Here is a 26,062-nt window from a genome sequence, read left to right as displayed (position 1 = left end):
GCAGAACACCTCTCTTGTGAGGAAGGGCTGAGAGTGCTGGGGTTGATCAACCTGGAGAAGAGAAGGCTCCAGGGAGACCTTATAAAGGGGGCTTATAAGAAAGATGGGGACAGACTTTTTACCAGGGCCTGTAGTGACAGGACAAGGGGCAGTGATTTTAAATTGAAAGATGGTAAATTTAGATTGGCTATAAGGAAGACATTGTTATTGAGTGTGGTGAGGCACTGGAATAGGCTGCCCAGAGAATCTGTGGATGCCCCATCCCTGCAAGTGTTCAAGGCCAGGTTGGATGGGGCTTTGAGCAACGTGGCCTAGTGGAAGGCGTCCCTGCCCCGGCAAGGTAATGGACTCTTTGGAAAATCTCTACAACAAGGTGACAGAGTGTTTTACAGTTTGGAAAATTATAAATAATTGTGGATGTTAAAAGTTCAACGTTATAAAGTCATACAGAGGAATGTTTCACCCATAACAAGATCTTAACTGTGTGTTGTGGTTTTTACTAATTTGTGTGATGTAGGCATTTGATGAATTTTTCCATTCCTAATTTTCTCTAAAGTAATAAAAGAATTATGCACTACTTGCTGCTTCTTTGTTTCTTTTATGGACTTGGAAGAGTCCGTAATCTTAGAAGAGATTTCCAAACAGTAGGTGTTTGAAAAATACTGCTTATCTATCTAGAATTAGTACGTAGGGCTCTATTTTAGATTAACATTTTTAGGTTTGTCTTCTTTCTGCTGTTGGTTTGTTAACAGTTTTTTATCTTCAGCATTAAACAGAAACAGAAATGTAAGGAATCACTGTAACGATTTTGTTATTTACTAATAAGTGAGAATCTCAGTGCTTTTAGGAATGTTTGTAGCCATGTGATACATCCCCATATGAAGTTAGGAATTCCATCTGATGTATGAAAACCATTGATAGTTGAAACTGTGTTCTGGTTCACGTTTCTGTCTCAGCGCAGATATAATACTACATGGACAGCCAGGGCCAGAGGAGATTTTCTGGCACAGCAGGGCAGCAGTTGTTTTCTACCAGCAAGACCTTTGACTTTATAAAGTGTCCTTGTCCAGTTAGGTGGAAACCAACCGCACTTATGAGCCAAGATGGATTTCTGCGCTATGAACTGTATGAACAGCAAGAGGAATAGGAGATCCCATAAAGGCCTTTTACCCTAGTGGACAAAAACCACAAGAGGCAAGATGGACCTTGGGATTTGGGGTTTTGGGTAAACCTGGGGCTCTAGGATGGGATGATGTCCAACTTGTAGGGTATGTTGGATTTATGCTGTTTTTCGAGGTGAGGCATTTTTTACTAGAAACATTGTTTTGTTTAGCCAGTTTCTTTGGATAGACTGCCCCATGTAAGTGCATGTAAGACAGTGGCACATCCATACCCCTTCTCCAGGGTGCATTAAATATACAGGCCTACAAGGGGCTGGGTTTTATGAGACTGCTGGACTCTGCCAGGAATATGAGGTGAGAGAGCCTGTTCATCAGTGATTGCAAACAGGTTTTCTGAGAGAATCTAATTGCAAAAGTAACTGTGGAAGTGGAATAATTTTCTTATTTAATGTCCTTTTCTTACTTCGTGGAACATAGGTATCCTTGGGACCTCCATGGTCATGGAGATGAACGTCCTCCCCTCAGCAGGTACTCAAGCAGGGTCTGGTTTTTGGATGTGTGAAGTCTACACAAAGGCATGAATACTGTTTTCTACAAATAGTTTCAGGTGCACTGTATTCTCTAATCATGTTCTTTACACTCAGCAAACCACAGTGCTAGCGGGACAGCAAATGCTATAGCTTTTGAACATCAGACATGCTCCATCATTCTCTCCATGTTGCCTCTGATAAGCGCATTTTAGAAAACAGTATATTTATAATGGCCTTTAACCTTTTAATGGAGTTGAGAGAAAACAATACAGGTTACACCATTTTATGTTTTGATTACCACTTAGTTCTTTTAATTCCAAGGTGACATTATCCTGTTACATTTTTCTCTGAATGGTCTAACCTGCTGACACAGTGGTGTCAATAGCTGATTTCTCACTGGCTTCTATAGCTAAAAGTCCATGGCAGCATGAATCAAAAGTATGTGTTCTGTTTCATCATGAATTTGTGGTTTCTGCCTAAGTTGTGTGTGTTTAGGAATAATTTTGTAGGAAAAATAGGAACATAACATATTATTTCACATACAGCCTATTCCTACTTGTTTTAGTAGAAAGAACCTAAAAATAAAAAATCATGACAGTAAGTAAAGCCGAAATAATAATTCAACTAAAGGAAAGAAGAAATATAGCAATTTAATGGAAATTTATTTTTTCCCGAGCTGCACACAGTAAGATACATTTAGTCAATGCAGTATCTCATTACCTGCATGATTCTTAAGTGTAGTGGAGAGATTCATCTGCTTTTATATTATATGGCAGGTGCACTTTTGTACTAAAGTGTAATGCAGTAGCCAGGGAACCAGGGAGTATCTCCTGTTGATGACCAAAATTGCTGGCCCAAACTCGTGGTATAGGTGCATGGCCTTGGCATTTATAAAACCATAATTTGCAAAACCTTAAAATTTTAACGTGATCCTTCAGACCTGACATCTTTTGTCCCTCACCACTCACACAAAATACACCTTTATTTAGCAGTGCTATGTGGAAAAAGGAGGAACAAACAAGTTTGTTAGAAGTACCAGGCATTTAACCTCACTTTCTGTGCATGTATGATGTGCTTTTAAGAAGTAACAGGGAATGAATGTGTAGGAGACCTTGTCTCTCCTCATCTGCGATAAAAAAGCCTTCCTTAGGAGAACAAGCATGAATGAGAATTTGTTTCAGGAAGGCAATTTAGTTTTAGACCTGTATTATCACCTACTAAATATTAAACTTTACTTATTTGAAGATCAAGAAGGTCTGTTGTGCTCTTAACACAGGCAACATAATTTAAGCATTCATTTCAGTAGCTGACCAGCTGTGTGTCACCGAAATGTGGTGTACCTTCCTGACAGATCTCCAAACAGTCAGTCTTTATCCATGTTTTTCTTACAGCAGTTTGTTATTATTGCTGATATCTGAAATGAAGAGCTGTGGACACTTGCTAATAGGAAAACTGTTGGTGCTGTTCTGCATAATACTTCCTGTGAAGGGGTTGAAATATTATGGAAATGATGACTAAGAACATTTGTTTTAAAATATATTATGCTGCATTCTTAGCCATGGATTTAAAAATAAATAGTCTACTGGAGAAAAAATGTTGGGCATGTTCCAGTTTCACAACAAAAAGTGGGGGTGGGGTTAGATACTCTGTGCTTGTGCTGAAAAGGAAAAGTGCAGAGTAAGTGCAGGGTAAAGGCATTTAGTGGAGACCAAAGGAGAAGTCCAGCTGCATGTCTTGCATGAGAGAAAAGCCTAAAAAGCTTTCTCAGTATTTCTGCAAGTTGATGCAACTCAATATGATCAGAAAAGGAGAGTCGACAGATAAAGTGTCAAGAACTCCATCACCAGATTAATTCAACTTTTAATTTTAACATTTTTTTAATGTTACTCTTTTGAGTCTTAGTTGTGTACTGAGGTTGTGATACAGAGAATGGAGTTAGTCTGAGAGTAGAAAGCCATAATTTGGTATGTTCTATGTGAAGTGTAACACAGGAAGAAACTCTTGCGAGTATTGCAGAAGATGCTTTAGTACTCAGTGCTTTTAGCCTTTGGACATCATCCTTAAACCTCTGGTTTTAATCCCAGACTTTCATGGTTTGTGTGATTTAAACATCCATGAACACTCAGACCTCTCTGGTCTCTGCAGCATTCATGATAAAAGACTTTGGTAAAAAGTAATGTGGTATGGGTCAGGGGTACAGGTAAGCTGTTAGACTGGTTAATGTCTCCAAAATGAAGATGTCCTCAATTTCCTTCCATATCATCGTGCATCTAAATCCTAGTTTCAGAAGTGATATGACTTTCTAGAAAAACCAGTGGTACTTGAATAAAGAGGTTCCTAATTAACTTTTGAAAAACGCACATGAGTTTTTATGTATTTCAATGACACAGATGAATCAATATTAAAATAAATACGTGTAGGTAAGGCATGAAATGTTTTTCTTTAAACAATAAGAACAGGACAATTAATAATCATGAAAGGATGACTGAGAGAAAATACATCTACCACATGCAGAGCATGTGGCATAGCTGGTTTTGATAGCATTGGACATTGCTCCTTTTCCAGACTGTAATTTCTATCTCTCTGTGATACCTTTTTTCCCTCAATAAAAATCCAGTGGCAGTAGATAAAATGAAATAAAGGATGTATAAAGGTCCCACGGAAATGAAAAGATCTTTAAGCTGAGTTTTGGACTTCCTGAATACCCAAACAAAACAGCATGAAACAATGCAAGAAAACTCTAGGTGCCTTTGGGAAGTGGGTCAGACTGGGCTGGTTTGGGGGTGCTGGTGGCTGCATCCTGGGACACAGGAACCTGCTTCACATCTCTGATTTCTGCCTTGCCTGGCTCCTGGTCAGGTGAATTGGCCAGGGCAGGGTCTTCTGGGGGAAGAAGCTTTGATTGAAGCCTGACTCACAGTGATCTGAGGTGAAAAAAGGTAGATTGAGTGCACCCGGTCATGAAATAGGATCAAATCTCTGGTCTATCTTAGCCCAATCTAATGCCCTACCAGAAGGCTCTGCAGGGTCCTCCTTGTGCCTCATGGTCTGCAAGCTTGTCTGGGCTTTCCTGGAAAGGTGTTGTTGAAATTTATGCACTTCCATGAAATACATTGATGCAGTTGAAAATGCTGCCAGCAAAAAATCCCTTCTTGCTCTTCTTGGGATACAGTGAATAGGAGGCTACTGAGAGATATTTATTAGAATTAGTCTTATAAACCCGTCGTAGTGTAATTTATGCTTTCCTCTCTGTGCAGGCTACAACTTTCCAGCTGTAAAGATTGTGAGAAAGTACAGAGTGGTCCCAGACCAAAAAAAAGAAAAACCAGAGTTGCTGTGAAATCCTGTTCTCATACGAATGCTGAGAAAGATTACTTGAAAAATATGTATCAAAAAAATAACAGTGACCATTACAGATAAAAAGAAAAGTCTAGTTCTTAAAAAGACATAAGCTTTGCCACATGTTAGGGAAACTTAAAAAAACAGAACCCTGAAAAAATATTTGGAAATACTAGTTTATTATTTCAAAAAACAGTGACGTTTGCAGAGTTGTCTGCATGGCCATCACCATGTTCCCCTTCCATGGACAAATCTGTGAGATTGTAAAGGTAAAGAAAATACTTCAAATCTAAAGTGTTTCTGTTTCTTTTTTCTTCTTTTTATTTTTTCTTTTTTTTTTCTTTTCTTTTGGTCATATACATCCATAAGGTTCAGACACTTCTTTTTATCTAATGCTTGGGGGTTTCTGCCCTTTTTCAGGTTTATTAAGATATAGTCTCTGTTCTTCATTTGAGTTTGTGTCACCATGCTTGGCCATGTGGTCAGCACATATAAAATCTGCCATGCTGCAGTGCAGCAAAAGGAGCATTGCTCCTCATCACTTTAGCTGGGAGTTTGTTCATGGCCGAGGTTGCATGTTTCTTCTTCTGTCTGCTGGAATTCCAGAGATGTTACAATACAATAAAGTTCCTGACACAGACCAATGAATGTGATCTTTACTGTGGGAAAATTCCTCTGACAGCCACACTGGTTGAGAGATTTGTTGCTGATGCTCTCTTCGGTCACAGGATGTGGCTCGGGCAGCTGTGTCTGCACAGAGAGGGAAGATTGATGCTCCCTGCCATATTATTCCATTAACCTTCTCCCATCTCCTGACATTCTTCTCTTGTGCTCACACCTCAGTCTGCCCTGACTCTGTCTTTTCTCTGCAGTGCATTTTGACTGCCAGGTCTCTGGCTTTTCAGCAGAGCTGGGTCCCTGAAGCACAGCTCTCCATTGCAGTCTCATGAAGATTTTAGATAAAATGGTGTTGCATATTCAAGTATATCCCTGTAGCGGCTAAAACCTTGGCTGACCTGGAAAATTACTCTGGTTCATTGTGCGGATTGCTGCCACACAGCAGTTCAGCGATATTTAATTTGGGTTTTTCACTATTCGCTGTAATGGCACTAGACAGTCTTTTGCACAGTGCTTTCATTAGCCTATTAATTCTCTGACAAGACTTTTGTGTCTGTTGGGTCCTGTGAAGGTGGGTGTTGATAAAAACAACTTATGGATAGTTGGTTTAACTCCTTGTCGAAACAAAATCAGAGATTTGAAAAAACTGTGATAGCCAACTCAACTCCGGGATGGTGAGGGTGGTCTCCAAGGCATGCAATGATGTGAGCAGTTTTTTGAGGGTAGAGTGAGTGATGATGACTGATGGGGATCTCTGGACCCTGGTGGGGTAAGTGCTTGTTCCCTGTTCTTCAAGCCTCAGTTCCTTGTCTCAGTCAGAAGAATGCTGTGTCTGGACTAGAAGTGAGGAATACGAGCACAGGGAAGAAGACTTCTGAAAAGCTTCAGTCATGTCTGTGTAAAGAGCATGCCACATGGGAGAGTTAATGTTTACTATTGCAGAAGCCCATCTGAGTACTGTGTAGAGAGCACAGATTTGAAATTTGACAACCCAGCTCCTTCTAGCAGGGTCTCAAGCTATTAAATAGAAAGCTGTGCTGGAACTCTTGCTGGACCCTAGGGGAAGGATCTGGAGGTGGGGGAGGCACTGGGAAGCTCACTGCTCTCTGCTATCAACGCTTACTAATCAGTTGTGCAGGCTGTAGAAAGAGGGCTTGGGATTTGTGGGATGGAAATGGGAAGAGAATGTTTTTTCTTTGAGTGTAGGAGCAATTAGGTGAGACTGAAAGCTCAGAAGCCTTCCTAAGGTCCTGCTGGCAGCTTGAAGACAGTAAACTCTATGCAACAAATAAACAAACAAACAAATAAAAGGACAAAGGAGTTAGAATGTGTGAAAGATTCCTGGTGAGCTCTCCCTCAGCAGTGGGAATTTGGAAACTGCACTGGATCTACCTTTGTGGGACAGTGCTTCATTTCCTTGTACTACGTTTATGCCTTGAGACCAGCAGTTGCCATTTGAGATGCAGTGATTGGTTTCCATTTAAGCAGCACCTCTAAATTAAGAGAAATTTATAACTTTTTTCAAACTTTATTCAGAAATAACTTCAACCATCATTGGAATGAAAAAGAATGGTTCATGTTACCCGTAAGAACTGTACTGTCTTTAAAAGAATAGCTTATACGTGCAGTCTCTTGGTGTCTAAAGACTGTTTTATCCAAAGGCTGGATTCTGCCTGTTTGGAGAACAGTATTTTATATCTGCTGGTCTGGTACGTAGGGGTACAAAGGTGACCAAAGGCTGTATTTTTTGTGAGCTTGTTCATGACCACATCTTATATCTGACCCTTCGGTTTTGACCTGTCTGGCATGGGAGACCCTGCCAACGGCATGTACCATCGCCAACATAGCTCGCAACCTCATAGGGGTACATTCACTGGTCAGATTATGTGACTAATACGTCTGTTCTAGAACAAGGAGCAATCACAAGTATTGAGGCCATGTTACTGAGAACACAGCTGCGCTGGGCAGGGCACGTCTCCAGGATGAAGGACCACTGCCTCCCTAAGATCCTGCTTTATGGTGAACTTGCCACCATAGAGGAGCCCTGAAGAGGAGATACAAGGACTCCCTGAAACAACATCTCAGCCTTGGCCATATTGATCAACATAACTGGTCTACTCTGGCCTCCAATCGGGAGGTCTGGAGACACACTATCTTTAATGCTGCTGATGCTTTTGAGAAAGCACACAGGATCACTCTTGAGGAGAAAAGACAATGCAGAAAGAATTGTGCCTTGCAGAATATACCACCTGAGGAGTCTTTCTGCTGTGCCTTTTGCAACCGGACGTGCCTGTCTCGTATTGACCTCTTTAGCCACCAGTGCGGTTGTAGCAAATGTGGGTAGATCCTTCCCCAGATCTTCGTTCACGAAGCCCAGCCATGATGATGATCATGATCACAATATTTGCTGCAGTAATAACATCCCAGGTAGTGGGAACCCTCTGATCTCACAGATCAGGTGGCAGAGGTAGCCGTGGGTCAGTGGTGGCAGCTTGCTGTGTGCGGGCAGCCGGTCTTGCTACGTACTCTTCCCCATGTTCTGCTCAGCCAAGTCCATTCCCAGACCTGGTTTCCCACATGCCACTCAGGAGAGTGAGTACCAAAAGATGTGTTTAAGGAGCTTAGGCTAACGCGACTGGTTCAGTGAGCACATGGCTGCTGAAAGGGTAGCAGTGCCACAACTGCATGCAGCTGAAGTGGATCATGAAACGGCTCTGTAGAGCTTCTGAAGGCATGGTTTAGTGAATTTTTTATGTCGAGAAATACAGAAATCTGTAGCTGGCTGCTGCAGAAGCAACAAAATGATGCCACAGTATTGTCAGAAGTACTTTGGATTTATCTGACTGTGAAAGAAAATTAAACAACCAAGTTTTTAATATTTACCGTGAGCTAAAATGATGCATCTTAAAAGGATGAAAAGTTTCATTTGTTGCCTACAGTATATTAATTCATCTGTCAGTTGGAAGAAAAAACCAGAGGTGTGATTAAGATCATATTTTCTCTGAGGTCAGTGGTGCCTTAAATCAAGGAAATTCAGAAACTCTCTTTCAATTGTTTCACAACAAAGGCAAAAAAGTAATTTAAACAGTTGTCTGATTATTTTCAAGAAACAATAAAAATTATTGTAATTTAAAAAAATATAAACTGTTATTTGGTTCTGAACTGCTGTCTATACTGTTTACTGTGCAATTTCCCAAGGCACATTGTGGAACAGTCCTTGATTTGGGAAATCAAAGGTTATAAGGGTCTTCTTTTATCTGCAGAAACTTCAGAATTCTCTGACACAATCTGTTTCATTGGGGTTGATAACATGGAAATATTTAGTCATGTCATCACTGCATGTTTTTTTTTCCTTAGAGTGCAGTTGAAAGAGTTACTTCTGTACTTTCAGGTTGGCAAAAGAGTCCTGTCACTATTACAATTTCTATTTTTTTTTTTAAATGCTAGAAGGGGGAAAGTGAAGACATGCTTTCTATGGCTTACTACTAGTACTTATTAATGTATTAAAATCTATTTATTCTGCACTCTTAAACCTAGTTCAGTCTAAGCATTATTGAGGTCTTAATTTGGCAAAAGTTGAGGATTGTTGGTTAAAATTTTCACTATAAAATGTTCCTTACAGAGGTATATGTTTATGCTTCAGTAGCTCTGCATTCAGAGAAGGCACAATGCTGTGCTTTTAAATCCAAGCTTCCTGCTCCTTAAAACTTGCTGAATTTATTATATATTTTTGCCTCAAATGTGGTGATGGACAGAATACTTTTCTTACATGAATAATCTTGGAAAAATTATGGAAGCCTGAAAAATATTCAGCTCTTAAGGCTGAGTTTTAATTTGAGGTTAATTCCAAAGATGTGCAAAAAACATGATATTAAGATTTTAGGAAAAAGGAAGTCAAAAAGAATCAAATGACATGTCCTTCCGCTTTAAGTACCATTATTTGAATAAATTGTGCACGTTGCCGTATCCTTGTTTTCATCCAAGGGATCTCTAGTTGACCTGGAAGGGCATTTTAATCAGGAGATTGAAAGGAATGGTGCATTCTGGGCCAGGAGGGACTGTAGTCTTTGAGGTGGACTTGGTTACATAGATTGGATTTCCAGTGGGGCCCAATGGTAGGACGAGAGGCAACACACAGGTGTTCACACATAAGAAATTTTTCCTAGACTGAGAAAATGCTTCTTTACTCTGAGGGTGTTCAGACCCCAGAGCAGGTTACCCAGAGAGGCTGTGGAGTCCCCATCCTTGGAGACATTCAGAACCGAGGTGGATGTAACTATGAGCAACCTGATTGGACAGGGACTTGGATACCATTGCAACCTGTGCTTCTGGGTGATGATTTCAAAGAGCCTTTAAAGCAGAGGATATGGATCAGAGCAGAAGAGAGGGGAGAAGATTTTTCTGTGGGCTTGGGAAGAGAAGGGAGTTGGCTGTGTGTTGGGAACAGCTGGATGCTCCATGAGACAGACACTGGTGCTACAGAGCTCTGGATTAGGAAGTGTGGAGCAGGCAAAGGCAGGGCTGGGACCTGAGCATAGCTGTAGCTGGATAGGTAGAACAAGTACCACCTTGCTGTACCCATTTCGTCCAACTTGGATTTTGGCTTGAGTAAGTATCTATGGACATGACTGTATTGCTTTGTTTGAATTATCTTTAGAGGGTGATTTATCACTTCACTATGGCTTTTTGCAAGGGAGCTGTCCACACTATCTGTCACCTGCCCCTTTAGGCTTTTGTTTGATCTGGTTTTGCTTTGTGTTTACTGCTGAAAACATAGTAGTCCTTGTCTGTTGTAAACTAGTGAAGCACTCTGTTTTAAATATTAATAACAATATAAACCAAAAAAAAATTAAAAACCAGATTTTAAAGAAAATACATACTTAAAATGTAGCTAGCCAGGAAATTACCCCTTCAGAAAGCTCCTGCCTTGGAGACGTCTGGCTCTGTAGCTTAGTGGACATAAATCTGCTGCACTTTGCAGCAGAGCTGAACTATGACTGTGGCTATTGCAGTAAGATATTCCAGTTCCCTTCTGTCTTCCACAGTGAGCATGCAGTGGGTGTCTGCCCACTCACTGCCTGTGCCAGGGCAGGCCCTTGCCAAAGAACACATAAGGGACATTTCAACAAGGAAGTTTTTAAAATCTTTAATGTTATGTCAGAGCAAAATAAAAGCTTTTGCTTGTCTTGATTTAATGACAATATGTTCAGGAGGTGGGACCTCTAATGAGGTAAAACTCCCATTTCTCTTCTGTTTATTTCCCTTCCCCAAATATTGACAAATTTTGAAGTTAATAGGAGTCTGAATGAAGGAGGAAAAAAAGATAACAATTTTACTGAAAAAAAATGGAGAACAAAACAAAACCAATAAATAGCAGAAAAAAATGTCACCTAGCCATCCCCCTCCCCCTTGGTTAAAATGAGAAAAACCTGGAAGAGTATGTCATTAGAAGAAAAAAGTCCTGTGCCACTGAGACAGCAGCATGGATCCCAATGGAGCAAAACCACTTGACAATGATGAACTGGAGCGGCACCAGAACTGGGTGATTGTGAGCCACGTGGCAGCAAGTGCCCCGGCAGCTCCCCAAAAGGAAATTCCCTGTCTTTTCAGCATGGCTGGCAGTAGGGAACTGCTCCAGGAGATGACTGGCACAGGCAGACACTGCTGGCAACAGGGAACTGCTCCGGGAAGCACTCAGCACCCCCCCCCCCCCCCCCCCCCCCCCCCCCCCCACCGGAACAAGGAGAAAAGTTTTCGGAAGTGCTGGAGACTTAATCCCCCGAGTTGTCGTAGTCCCCTGTGCTTTTGAACTATGTGATGATATGAAAAATTAAATGGAAAATCTTCCCCATTTTACTAAAACTGTAAGATTGGCATTTCTTTGAGTGAAATGTAAGTTAAGTACATTAGGTTAAATGTAACATTTAAATGGATGTTAATTCAAACTAGTAAAGGACAATGAAAAGTCAGTGATGGGTTAGTTTACTGGTGAAATACAAATTCACATTATGTGTTGCTTTCATTTGCATCTGTAATGCAGGGCTAAAGTAGACCTGAGTGAACTGTTTTTTTCATAGAATATACTCTGTAAAAATAATTGCTCTGGTATTCATACAACAAAAGCAATGTCCCAGAAGAGTCTTAATTCTCTCTGCAGAGACACAAGAAATATAGCTGCAATAAGGAGCATATTGAGCACATGATCAAGACATAGTAGGACTTTCCACTAAGGTCTTTTCTCTAGGACCTGAGACTGCATGCCAGGGGAGACTGTATGTTCATAGTTGGACACTTGTTAATACACACCCTTTTCTTATTCAAGTACGTAACCCATTGCTTTTTCCTACCTGTAATGTGTTGTACCAATTTCAGTCAAACACACAGCAACAAAAGTAATGAAGCCTGTAATTCTGTACCAGTTTTCTATGAAGAGATGTGAAGGTCAGAGTTGGAGAAGTGCCATACTGGACCACATTCATCCAGTGCAGTTTCCAGTGATGTTTGATGTGAGCTGAAGGAAGACACAACAGTCTGTGTCATTTATTTCAAAATACATTTTCTTGAGAGTTGTCATTTAAAAAGATTTGCACGAGATATAATTCTGATGCCATTTGACTGAAGTTTAAGGGATCTGTGAGCCTCTGCCCTTGGGGTGCCCACAGGAGCAGCCTGAACCAATTGAACACAGGAGGCGAGTTGTTCTTTGTCCTTGAGGTTGTGTTTTGGCCAACGACCAAACCATCTTCTGTGAAGGATAAGTGGTATAAAACAGTACTTGCCCATAGCGTAAACAGGACCGGAGGCTCAAGTGGGTAAATAACACTGACAGCCAACAGTGCTAAGCAGAACTGGTGGCCATCTAAAGGCTGATGGGTTTCTCCAGGCATCAAGAAGGGATGCTTGGACACAATCTCCCTGCCTTGCAGACTGAGCAGAGCTGTGTGCATCTGCTCTGCTGCAAGGCGAAGCTCTTCAGCCTGGTTTGACAACTGATTAGGTGGAATTAAGTAAACGAATCAGGTATATCGGAAGGGCCACAAAACCTTCTACTTGAAGAAAGGAATGTGTGTCCATGCTTAAATCTCTTAGGAGAAGGCATGTCTCTGATGGCAGGGGAGACTTACTCTTTGGTGAAGTGATGCCTGCTGATTTTATTGACTTTGTGTATCTGAAAATGTTGTACTCAGCATGACCTTCCTGCCTGGGCTGATGGAGTTGATAAACTCTGTCTGCCACCCAGTACTAGACACAAGACCTTGAATCTTTCATGGCATTGAAGGCAGAGAAATGTCACAGTGGTTCAGAGTATCAGAAAATCACTGGTGTAATGCAGATCTCTGCAGCTGCAGGGGGGCAAAAGGTTGTCTCTCTGAGCTGAAAACCTGCTCTTGAGATGACCTGATTGTTCCAAAGTCTTGGACGGGTTCAGGGGGAACTTGTACCCATAGCGGAAGCTACAGTTCAAGGTAGGTTTGGAGTGCGGGGGTCTACTTTTTCTTCCTGTAATTATGGGGCCCCTGACCTCAGCATAGCCTTCTCCTTTTCCAGTGCTTCCCCTAAAACTCCCAAACACACAGGAGACATTTCTTCTCTATGTATGTAGACGTCTGCACTTGAGCTGCTCAAACCTGACTTTGTGTGCTTTCCCTGTAGTCAGTGGAGGGAAATGGGCACTGCTGGAGTTGGCAACTGCTGAACCAAAAACAGAACTAATTCAGAAATTCAGTGCTCTCTAATCATGCTGTTCAGGACTTTTCTGGGATGAGGGTTGTGGAGATTTGGAGCTGCAACCTCCATGTCTCCTCTCTCTCCTTACGCTGTGAAGTACAGCAGCTCTGAGGGTACCACCACTCCAGGGGAGAGGCCAAGAAGGGGGATATCAGAACCCTGGCCCTGGGCAGTATGGTCTGCTCAGGGGGAGGATTATGAGAAACTTGAATAGTGTTAGTGTCTGATCATTTAATTGTCACGAAGTTTTAAGTGCTACTTATTGTTTTGCCCATCTGAAGTTACAGTTCTACGTGGTGTTCATACACTGACCATCACCAGGCTGAAGGCATAAGCTGTAGTTACTGAGGCTGCTTTGTGCTTTGACAGCACAGTGGTTTGCTGTGAGAGGCACTTTGTGAACCAGTAAGTGCCATGAGCTCCTAGTAAAAGTCTACTGTATATCTAAGATGTTTCCACATGGAGTTAACTTGTGAGTCTCTGCAGTTTTCCTTTATGCTTGGTCCTGGGTGAGAAGGCTGCTGGTACAGTTCACTCTGTCATGAAGTGGCAGATACCACCACCTTTTCTCATCTTATTTTCCTCTAACTGTATACCTAAGCCACTTGCTTTGATTGTTTTATTGACTCTTGGAAGCTGTTTTTTGTCAAGAAAAGCTATGATAATCAAGTTATCCAAACATTTACTAATTTTTGTAGTTAATCTTTATTCTGAGAGAGGAATTTTAGATCTTCAGTCTGCGGGGATGACATTGCATGGAAATGGAGTGAAAACCCTGGAAAGAGGGGCTGGGACATCACCAAAATACTGCATCTTGGGAAAACTGCAATACTTAAATGACTACGACGTTGTCCAGTGGAACTAATGCAACAGTTTCTACTGCACTTGGTTTCCCCACTGACTCTGCAACTGTGTTGTATTTATGGCTGCAGTATCAGCTCGTCCACTGTTATGCACAGGAGTGCCCACCTAGGAATGTAAAACTAAAACTCTCAATTGATTTTTTTTCCTATGGTTATGCTATGGATTCTTTTATGTCTGCTAGGGAGTGTGCTCAACACAGCACTCACCCGTCCAGCAGGGACCTTCCTACCTTGTTCTGTGCATATTCCCTTGACAGCTTAGTCATCCTTAATTTTTCCCGTATGTAGGATGAAATCATGGCTATTTGTAATGTCAGACTGAATGTTCTTAGTGTGTTTACTTGGGCTGAGAAGTAGTGTAAATTTGATCTTCCTCTCTCAACAGTCAAAACTTTCTGCTAATCGTGAAGTTTCTGCTAATCATGAAGTTTTGGCATCAGATCAAACATTATTAATGCAGATTGTAATGCAATGTTGGCAATGTTTGCTACTCCTCTAAGTCTCTGTGACTTATTTTTATACAGATAAATTGGATATTTGTGTTTTTTCTGGGGCACACATGTTCCCTCTGATGCCAGTTTGCATGTGGTTTATTATGAGTCAACCTTAATCCTAATTTGTGATCCCTCAGAGTTGCATAAAAAATGACAGTTTTTTTAATAATCTGTTTTTTTAATTTGTTAACCACCTCTGTTCACTCTGACATTTGAGGCTTTCATGAGTACCTCGTGTGCAGTCCCGTGGCATAGATCCTTGGAAATGACCCTGATATTAGGATACATAAAATAAAACCCCAAAATATTTTAAGTATTTCCCTCAGTGTAGAAAATCTTTTTTCTAATATTTTATTCTTTTAAAACGGCACTTAAGTGGCTGGTGATTTAAGTTTATTTAATTTAACAACAGTGCAGATTTGGATGGTTCCTGTGTTTCTAAGTTCTCCTTGGATTGTATTGAGAAGTAGTGTCTTCTGCTGGGACATTTTTCAGATACAGCAGTGGCCCCATTTCATCACACAGTTGCATGCATTTGGGACAAAAACTGCTCTCGGAATTTGATGAAGCCATTACACATGCTCTGTTGAGCCACGGGGCTTGATATTATTGAAAAAATAACACATTTCATTTGGTTTTGATATGTCATTTGCACACAGGGAGTAGAATGTCATACTGTGTTGGTAACTGTCTATTTGTGGGTAAACAGTTCTGTGTTTAAAAGGAAACGAACCAAACTGAAAACCAAACCAACAAAACAAAAGAGAGGTGAATCATCATTCTGATCTTTTGGCAGTGTTATTGTGCTGGTTTAAGAGTTAACCAGCAGGGGAAATGAACCCAACTCAAAGGAGAGATTATAAGTCAGAATAACAATTTATTAAAATAATACAGTAAGTACAATCATACAAACAAACAATTGGTCTTAACCCACAAAACCCAAATGCATAACCCAGTACCCTGGGGCATGAACAAAGTGGTGTTCCTTGGGCCCCGCTTGAGTCCAAAGTAAAGGGAGAGGGGAAAAAACCTGCTGGTGGGAGAGCTGTTGCAGTCTGGTCAAAAGTGGTGATTGCAGTCCAGCTGAGGTTGAGAGCGATGAGCTGCAGTCTTCCTCTGAATCCCACTAGTGGTTCAAAATGTTCCAAGACTCCAAGATTATATATCCTCCAGTTCAGGCAGGAATGCTCAATACTTCCCTCAGGGTGGGGAGTTCCACAAAGGGTGTGAGGACAAGAGCATCCTCCTGTCTCACAGGCCTCTTAACACCTAGTTTATAGCCTGAGGAGTCAGGCTCTATGGGCAGAGGGTGCGAATAGTCTATTGACAACAGTTTCTGGGAAATGGCATGGAAGGCTATAGAATACACAGTTTTGGGTTACACCCATACCATGATGAACTGGTCTCAGTTGTCCTAACTAGGACAGTTATACAGAAGGTGAGTTATACTCTGCCACTAACAAAATAATACTGCCTTTTTTACTAGTCTCACACTGAATATTGTAAGGGAAGTTGTTGAAAATGGACTGTTTGTTCTGTATCCTCTGTTGTAGGGAATGGGAATATCGTTCTGTTCTGTCACTCCCTGTTACTGGATGCCAGATAGGCAAGTAGAGTCCAGGGGCGAAATAGATACTCTGTTGCTCAGTATCTCGAGGCTGTATTGCCTAGAGAAGTTCCTGGTTCCTATGAAAAGGCAGGAGCCAAAGATTTGGGGGTTCTTCAATATCTTAAGTCTAACAAGGAGCAATCACTGAATCCTCTGAAGAGAGCTTGACGCCTGCCTGTGATCTACAGTCTCAGTCGTACTCTAGAATTAGGTACTTAACCTGGGCTAATATTTTCTTATATTCTTTCTGGTATGCAGTATTCTTTACTTACAGCTTTCTGTGTGTAGTACTTTACCATTTCATACTTGCTGAAGCTTCATGTCCATTAGATGTGCTCCAGATGGCTGGGTGGCCTGGGAGAGGCAGAACACACAGAACTTCCACTGTTAATTGCAGATCATCTGCTGCTTCATGCCCATGGTAAATGGCTTGCAGTAATCATCTACAGAGCTGTGCTGAAGCGAAGATCTTCGTTAAAAGTGAAGTTGAAAGGCATTACAATGTAATAATTGGCTATTATGGTTCATTGTATCTCTTCTTTAAAAAGCAATCTGTCTTTTGAACTTCATCTCTCAGATAAGGACCAACACAGACATAAAAAGATTTTTTTTGGTGGCAAAAAGTTCTTGATCTTCAGTCTGTCTTGTTACTTATGTGTATATACATGTATATATTTACTCAAAAAGCTTAGTTCTTCCAGGCATTAATTGCCTAAAAATGCTACAGAAAAAGAATTTTTACATGAAATGGCGTTGCATAAATGAAATATGGACTGCACAGAAATATTTGAAAAATCAACACAAGAGCAAATAATAATAAGAAAAAACCATCCCTGCCATCCGTTAGTCAGTCTGGTGTAAAATCCTTTTTCTATGTTAAACAGGACAAAGGTCTTGACTTCTTTTCTGCTAGCAGTCTCCTTCCTTTCTGTGCCAACCTAACAAGGGAACTGCAAGTTGCAAATACGGAATGCGGGTGGAAAACCTTGAACAAAAGATGATAAGAGCAGGCTATGAGGAGAACACTGAGGACTTCCAGACAGCTCAGATGTTCAGGGATAATTTTCACTATCTAGCCAGTCCCCTTGCCTCCATGTCTTGGCTGCCTGGTGTGGTCTTGTCTCAGCCACCTGCCTCAGTCCCTGGGCTGCTCCTTGCTGTCCAGCCTGTCTCCTGGTGAAAACATGCTGGCGTTTCCACAAATGAAGAACTTTAGACATTTTGTTCCAGCGGAACATGCTTTTCTTGGCTCTCCTTGGCTCTGAATGCTGTGTAATCCAAGCTGGCGGACCCCACTCAACTTCTGCCCCACTGCCCACTTTACTGCCAGAAAGGGCTTGTCAGGGCTGTCCTCCAGTCCGGCTAGCCCTGCTCCTTTTCCCCGTGGCCATGGCTCCAAGGTTACCTTCTGGGACACTGGCTTCATGTATTGATAGAGGTATTGGAAAACACTTCTGCATCGGGGACTCTGTCATAGCATCAGTGCAGGCTATTTGGCTTGGTTCTTTGGGGGCTTGTACCTTAAATAACGTGACCCTGGAAGATGAGAAGCTGAAGTTGTTGCACCACACTAGATTACACTGGTGTAATCACAATGTCAACTTTTTCACCAAGGATGTCTATTAATAAAGATAATTAAGGGTCAGCAGAGTTGAGCAAAAGAAGGCCAGCGAAAGTGTAAAGCCAAAGAGCTGTAGCTTAGTAAGGTGTGCTGCTCTTTGGCTTCATTTTTCTATAGAGCACGAAAAAACACCTTGCTGTATTTTGTGGGTGCCATGGTGATCAATAATTGGCATGGCAGCTGTTGCCAGAACTGACAAAACTGACAGAAGCTGGAGCTTGTCACAGTGTGAGTGGCTGAGGGTCTCACTGAGTTTTTAGGAGTAACTAAAATTACTAGAGGCAAAATAAGTTTGTTCTGAGGGTTGCTGAATGGTGTGGACTCACTGCACAGTCACTTAGAGGTTTCCAATAGCTCCTTAAATGCATTAAATTTTTTAATGTCTTAAGAAAAGTTCAGTTTTCAGGCATTACAAAACTTACAGAACTGGGGACTTGGAAAATAAAGCCAAGTTTAACTACTAAAAATCCTTACCCACCTTTGAGACCTATTGAGATTATCCTGTACTTCCCCTCTAGAGACTCAAAGGTGTGGGACCTGTTCCCTTGCCCTGTGGGGAGTCAGCTGAGACCTCCCCTGTCTAGGTGAGCTACTCAGGGCAGTAGGACAGGAGAACCTCACAGGTGGAAGGGACTCATTTCCTATTCCCAGAGTTTCTCCTGTGAAAAAGGAGGTTAAGTGCAAAATGAAATGTTTCTTTAGTGATGAAAGAATAAAGATTTATGCTTTAGTAGATCAGCATAAGGCACGTGTACAAATCTACCTCTCTTGGTATTCAGATTTTCTGCTTGCACTGTCTTTATAGAGAGAAATTACTTCAAAGCAGAAATTTACATTTGTATAAAAAATTTAACATTGCATTATCCAGCTTCATTATTAAAACTCAAACTATGCTTTAGGGTTTAGACACATGTATCCTTATAAAACCAAGTAAAATATGTGTATTATTCTTCTGCAGTGATAAACTGAGGAATAAAGTAAATCTGCTCCAGGAGTGGCAATGGTTGAAAAGCACATCCCTTTCTCTGGCAAATGTGAATATAAAGGAGAGAGCTTTGCACAGCATATATTATTGCTGCTTTAAATATGCTGGCTTGTGGAGAAATGTTTGGAAGGTATATTGTAAAAGAATCAGAGAAAGTCCTTCAGTGTCCTGTCATGGGTCAGCATCCCCACAAGGTACTGACCTGCCAAGCCTGACAGTAATGAAACAGATTGTTATGAAATCCTTCTAGAGATACTGCATAGGTTGTTTGGGCTTTTCAAATGCCTGTATGCGTCAGTGTAATGAGAACTTGGCAGAGGGCCTGTACTCCATGACACCTTCAAGGATGTCTTTGGAAAAACCCTGAGGTTTTGCATCTTCCTTGGAAAACAATGCTGTGGGAAGGTCCGATCTGCTCATCAGAGCAGAACTTATTCTTCAGCCATTGCATGAGTGCACTTGGGTTTTTGTCCCAGAGACTTGTGTTTAAGATGCTTTGAGGATTACTGGTACATAATAGACAGGTTTCTTTTGTGAACTTGCCTCAGTTGCTGGAAAGCCCAGCCAGGACACTTGTTTTGTTCAATGCACCGCAGCTTCTTATCAACCTGTTTTGACAGAAGAAGGTGTTACCCGCTCCAAATAGTCAAAATAACTAATTCAGCTCTGGGAATGGCAAAGCTACAGTCCTTGTCAGAGGATTTGTGCCACTGTCATTATAGTCAAAACCAATTTGGACACGGCTTCCCAGTACTGAGCATGCATGTGACTGCAAATATTCATGACTGTTAATAGCCAGGCTGTTAATTCAGGTGCTTAAGTACAGATTTGAGGACATTTGGTTAATTTACAACATTTGTGGGATGATTTGAGTCACCATTCACTGGCATCCTGTCTGCCGGTGGAGAGACTAAAAGCTGCCTGTTAGAAAGTGTGTTGCAAGATGTCACCCCAGGGTATGGCCTCTCCCATGGCTTTGTTCCAGAGATGGAATACAGTTAAATGCTCCCATGAGCCTAGTGGTCCTAAATATTCTCATGGTGTGTGCAGAACACAAAGGGACTGTTAACATCTGAGCAATCAACTCCCTGGTTCCGTAATGATTTCAGCACACTGAGATCCTCAGGTGGCAGGTCCTCCCAGCCTTCAGTAGTACTTGTTTTTCCAGCCTGCTGCTGATGGTGGCATTGTGTATTTTGCAAACAGCACAAACCCCCTTGGCACGTGGAGCAGCAGGATTGTTTGGAATTGTTAACCCACAAAAGCTGAGAAATGGGAGGGGTGGTTGTTTTCCTTTAAATGCTTCACTTAATGGACCTGCATCTACCTCCTTTCTCCTCATCCACCAACAGTACTTTCCAGTCTTTGCCATCTTGGGAACTGCACATATGTGTTCGGTGAGACTTGGCAGAATTGTTCTTTGTTTTACCCCCTCCAGACAGTCATGGATAGCCCCCAATGTCTGGTAGTTTCTAACCATCAACTTACTACCTTGGCTGCCCTCACCAGAACAAGGCAGGCAAATTCCTATTGTCTGTGAGAGGACTGAAGGAGCTAGCTTAGGGCTTTGTTTCTATGTTTGAACATTTTTCAGTTACTGAGTGTCAGGAAAAAAAGAAACTCAAAGAAATTCAGTACACTAAAAATGCACTTGCAGAGGCTAACAAACGCTAGATCTAAATGGTTTAGAATAATAAAGAAGAAATAAGGAAAATATTTCTTTGGTTGCTAGGATGCCTTTTTATCATTGAATTCAGTTAGTGGTTTTATTTTTATTTAGACGTGTGACTTATTTATTGTGGTTAGAGCATTGTTGCGTGTATTCTGACAATAAATCTAAGTAAATGAGACAGTTGGATAATACTTTGATGTGAAAATTAGGTTTGACATGTAGATTGGCCCAGAATTTTAATATTTATTTGAAGGAAAAATAATAAAGAGAGTTAATGATAGAAATTTGTGGTTGTTCTTTATTGGAAATGCTATAAGTGGTATTTACTAGGATATGTGTCCCTGAAATTTATTCCATTAGCACAGAGACACTTTGCATCTCATGCAGCTGAGAAAAGTAGAGCGAATTCAAGGAAGATATTTTCCTGCTAGCATTACAGCTCCGCGTGGGAGCTTTAGCATCACGGAGGGAAATATAGGTCTGGCTCTTTGTCTTCTGCTTTTTGTGACAAAGGAATTCCCATCTGAATCGCTCTGCTCTGTCCAAGCCCCCTCCGAGCCTCTGGGTTAGCAGCAGTCAGTCTTTGCAGTGTTCTGACGTCATCCCGTGTGTGCATAAGCTCCGCTATTGTCTTACGGCGAGCAGGGGCTGGGGATTGCAGTATCTGGTGGCTGATACCTATTCCTGCCTGCCGCTATCACGGAAAGGACGCTAGCCTGCCCTCATCACTCGGATTTAAAACAGAAGCTCCTGGTTTTTGCTTCCTGAAGAAGGACCTTCACTGCGGTTGCAAGGAAAAGCTGTCTGCGGTGTTGAGCAGAGGACGGGAGAGGAGGAGAGAGAAGAATCTGGCAGCTTGGATAGCCTGGACTGCATTGTCTGGCTTCATGACCCCTGCTGCGTAGCAGTCTCATCCCTACTCTCATACACTCCCTCTGTCTTCCACTCTTTTCTTCTTTGCTTTTTAAAATAGCAGCATCTGGGGAGAGCCATGTTTGGCACTGAATCTTCATGTAAGTAAATGCATCCCACTTACATCCTTTTTCTGTTGAGTACAGGGCTTGTTTTCCTCACTCTACCCACCGCGTTTGCATTCTCTTTGCTGTAGGTCCTGGGCTAAAAGCTGTGGTCCTTGCCTGTTTGAGAAGGGATGAAAAAGGCCAGAGGGGAAGCATTTACCTCCTTATTGTGGGTACATCCTCGATACAAGCGGCATAGGGCTGTCAGCACTGCTGAATTCAGGCCACTGAAAGATGGGGGGGAAAGGCAGTTTTGCTTGAATGTGTCAATAGATAAGATTGCATCTGTCAATGACTAGGAGTTGCAAACACTCTTAATGAATGCACTAGTCAGATGATATGTTTGGGGACTGTAAATGCTGCAGTATTAGATGGGCGAGAGGTTGGGGAGAGTGATTTAACCTGCAGGAAAAGACTATCTAATTTGCTTCATTTTTGTGTCTGGGAAAAAGGAGGCTTGTATGCAATCCCTCTTGTAACTGCAGAATCCAAAATTAAATTGGGTGGAATTCTAAATATGAGGTGAAAAATGCAAAATAATAGGATCATTTATTTGTTTCTTCCTGATCTTTGTTCTGGAAAATCTTAGCCGAGGCAGTATAATAGCAGTGCAGTATAATAGCAGTGCAGATGCATGTCACTGAAAGCAAGCCAGTTCTGCTTCAGTGGGAACAACAATTACCTACCTGGCAAATCTGTCCATGGAGGAAGGCTGGGGGTTTATGTATAAATAATGCTGCTGGTGACAGTGCGGCTGTGTGGAGACCAGTCTGATCCAGTGATTATTAGGTGACTGAAAAATAGATAACAGTCGGTTCACACTGTATTTTGTGCACAAAATAGTACTGTATGTTGAAAACATGTCTCATTTGAATATGAAGTGGTGGCTTTTATAGAGCATTATACCATGCAGTGAGGTGTAATGTCTCCATGCACTTAGGCTGGGACCCGTTCTGTGTCTTGGCTCTTCCTGGGAAGTGACAAGAGCATCGGAATACCTCATAGTCACATCCTCCTGGCTATCAAACCCCTTGCTCCCAAAGGGTTAATTGGTCCTGTCACCTGGTTCTGGTAGCTCCCCCTCTCCTGTGCCACCTGGTCACGGTCAAGGTCAGGCAGGACAAAAACAAAATTTGCCTTTAGATTTCTTTTGTTTGGGGACGAATTTTTCATGCACAGTTGTAAACATGTTTGCAGCTCTGGGTCAGCGGAGCATGAGCAGAGATGCCAAATGTAACTGCGTCTATTTCTGCCCTGCCAGATCTGTGAGTCCCAGCCTCTATATCCATGGGCTCTCTGCAAAATGCACAGAACGTGCTCTGAGATAAAATCAGTGCCCTACCTGCCCTCTTGCAGAAAGGTATAGTGCTTACTCAGATTGTTCAGTCTTGTTCATTTTCTTGGGTTACAAGGCGCATTGGCTAAAATCACTGGCTTGTGCACCAGCAGCTGTGGCTGTTTTTGTTTCCATGGTTCCCACAATTTAGGAAAGGGTGATGGGAGCTTCCGTGACAGCCACTACCTGTTTCCAAGAGAGGTCTACAAACATTATTTGCTTTTAAAAAAAGGGTTAAGCAGAACATGGCTAGTTGCCATCGATTCGAGCAGAGGCTGTGGTTGGTCTCTGCCTGCAGTCCCTGGCCTGACAAAGAGAAGGGCAGTGTGGTGGCCTCGCCTTTGTTCAGACCAACTCCCATACGCCTCTGCTCAGGCCTGGACCTCCTGCCCAAGAGTTCCTCTGAAAATTGGACAGGCTGCCCCATTGCCTACTGCTGCCAGGTGCTGGCAGGCGGGAGGAGAGTGGAGTTACTGGTGCTGCCCCCCTGCACACCTGCCTGCACAGGCCAGTCCTTGCGTAACCAGCCCTGCCCACACCACTGCTGGAGGCAGAGCCGGTTTGCTTTCAAAGACAGAAGATAGTATCAAAATTATTTTAATCAGAATGCAGTCACAGCTAAGAGGTTTTTGGTCTTCCCTTTCCTCCCGTCTTCTTCGTATTTCCAGGCCATCAAATGATAACAGTGGTACTAATTGTTAATGTTTCTATCTGGCTAGAACATAAAATAATACAAAATAAAATAAAAATATTCAGATCATCTGGACCTTGAAAATACAACAGACGCCCTTGCTGCTGCTATCCAAAAAGCATAAAATGAACAGATTTCAGGTTTTTTAATCCTGCTGTTTACACATAGTGTTTAGGATTTTATTTCTCTTCTGTCTGATTAAAAAAAACCAAGAAAAATGGTCAGAAGCAAATACTGGTTCAGAACCTTTAGTCTGTCACTCAGTAGCAAAATATTTTAAATGTCAAACCAACTCTCAAATCCTGGTCTTTCTTTTTGCTTGTAGCAGCAGTCAGAAGGGCAGTAAAAGATAGTCTGAGGGCTGTTGTAGGAACAGGCATCTGCTTATCACCTCCTGGGTGGAGGGAAAGACAAACAGCCAGTGACGCCAGCCCATAAAGGGGGATAAGGCAGCAGGCAATGCACAAACATCTGCTGACACTCCAGCGCATGATGAGCAAGGATAGAGAGTGCAAAGCAGAAAACCCAGGAAGTGTCTGTGGAAGGGTTGCACTGTGGCAGAGTACTTGCTGTACGGTCATGGTCATTTTTTTCCATTGGTCACATGTCCTCTTTATAATCCCCACAGGAAACATATGCGCCAGAGACCCTTCGTCTTCGGTGCTTTTGTGCTGATCCACTGTCAGACATGCTGCTGGGGCAGTGTCAGGGGGCTGTGTGCATGAGGAGGCAGCTGTCCATCCCACACCACCCCTCCTGCTGACCCGACAGATTTTTCTGATTTCCATAATAGTTTCACATTCTGGAGGGAGTGAATAAAATCTGCTTTGATAAAGCTTGAGTTGAGAATTAAGTCTTTTTGAAGGTGAAATAGTGTTACAGTGCTGTCCTGAAGCGGGGAAGTGATGGGGCTCTGAACAAGTGACAGGCTGGTCCCCATGAGAAGGACACCCTCAGCTCAGGGAGAAGAAGTGATCCCAAACCTAGCAGAAATAACCAGCAAGCATCCCTTGTCTAACTAGGAATACTGTCAGTTGCAGGCCTATATGAGAGACAATACAAGCACAAATTAAACAAAAATGTGAGAGCAGTCACAGTCGGTGGGACTTAGCAGTGGTAGGGGAGGTCAGGGGAATGCAACTCCATCAAATCTGTCTGTATATTGGTAAGGAATGGGACAGGATGCAGTTCAGAGCCTATAAAGCAAGCAGAGAGGCTCAGAGAGCCATTTAATGTGTGTCAGAGAATGTGCACCATGCATATGTGCTTCAGATACCGCAGAGAAACTCAGTAGGAAGCTGCGAGGGAGGGAATCACACCCGTTCATGCTGCTTGCCCTGGTGGTATTAAAAGGACCGAGGTGCGTGCTGTGGAAGTTTGAGGTGATGTTCTCAATGCTGCTATGTTTGTTCATGCCTGGGGCGTTTTAACCTAACAGCAGTGCTGAACTGTGAGGGTTATAGGGGAGGTTGTCTGGGAAGTACTCTTCCAGCCTGGGCTGTTTGAGAGATGCTCATGGTGGTCCCTGTCTGGTAGATCAGCAGCTGCACTCTGGAAAGCAGAAGGACTCTGGACCAAATGAGGGCTGACCAAAGGGCTGGAGAAATACAAAACCAAAGGCCATCTGGAGCTTTCCTCTGCCACGAGGCTAATGCTGGAATGCTGCTCTCTGGGGGGAGGCTGAGGATGGCTATGGAGAAGGGGAAACCTTGCCCACTTAAGTGTGCCAGGAAAAACTGCTGTGTTTGCTCAGGCACACTGTACTGTCTTCTGCTCTGTCTGTTCAGGAGGTACCTTTGTTCCTAGGCATTTTTTTCCCAAACTCTCTTCCAGCCAAAATGTAATAAGTGGCAAAGGTTACACCAAGATAATTGATTTTATCACGTCAGAAAAGTAGTTTTACAAATCCCTGCAAAACATCAGCAGCCAACAGTGGAGAAATGGGAGACCTTAGCATCAGATATTGAGAGCCAGAACAATCTGATCAGTATGGGTGCTGCCATCCTGGGATGATGTGCCTGCCTCCTCTGTTTTCAGCACTGGTACTCACCCCATCTGTGGGAAAATGAGCCAAAACCTGACCACTTTTGCAGGTAGTTTTGAGCATCTTGGCTCCCCAGGCTGGTTCATGGGGTGGTTAAGTGAGCAGCAGCAAAAGGGAGGGTGCAATATGATTGTTGAAACTCTGGTGGGATGCCTTGGCAAGACTGGGCTCCACTGAACCAGCAGATGACCAAAATGCTCCTTTTTTGAGCATAAATAGCCCACTGCCATCCTAAAAGGCCAAGACCAGCAAGTAGCAGTAAGTATAGCCACAATTCCACAATGATGTCACACTGGTTTCTCAGGCAACAGTACATCAAAGAGAGGTTATAGGAAAGTACCAGAAGCTGTAACTTTAAACCAGTGTATTTGGCTGCTGAGATTCCCGTTGTT

General features: G+C 42.4%; 1 protein-coding gene across 3 annotated transcripts in view; it reads left to right on the top strand.

Moving 5' to 3' along the window:
- ST7 (suppression of tumorigenicity 7) overlaps positions 1-26,062 on the top strand; it is a 145,386-nt gene that overhangs the window by 19,328 nt on the left and 99,996 nt on the right. The window contains exon 1 of one of the 3 annotated variants that reach the window (XM_017817882.1): positions 21,138-21,593. The exons of the other annotated variants lie outside the window; for them this stretch is intronic. Within the exon in view, the coding sequence (XP_017673371.1) occupies positions 21,572-21,593 (22 nt within the window). The 5' untranslated portion in view covers positions 21,138-21,571. Of the gene's footprint in view, positions 1-21,137; positions 21,594-26,062 lie in introns of those variants that run through there. 3 annotated transcript variants of the gene reach the window in all.

This window comes from Lepidothrix coronata, unplaced genomic scaffold (genome assembly GCF_001604755.1).
Source record: "Lepidothrix coronata isolate B3197 unplaced genomic scaffold, Lepidothrix_coronata-1.0 Scaffold63, whole genome shotgun sequence".
NCBI lineage: Eukaryota > Metazoa > Chordata > Aves > Passeriformes > Pipridae > Lepidothrix > Lepidothrix coronata.
This window is presented reverse-complemented; position numbering and strand designations above follow the sequence as displayed.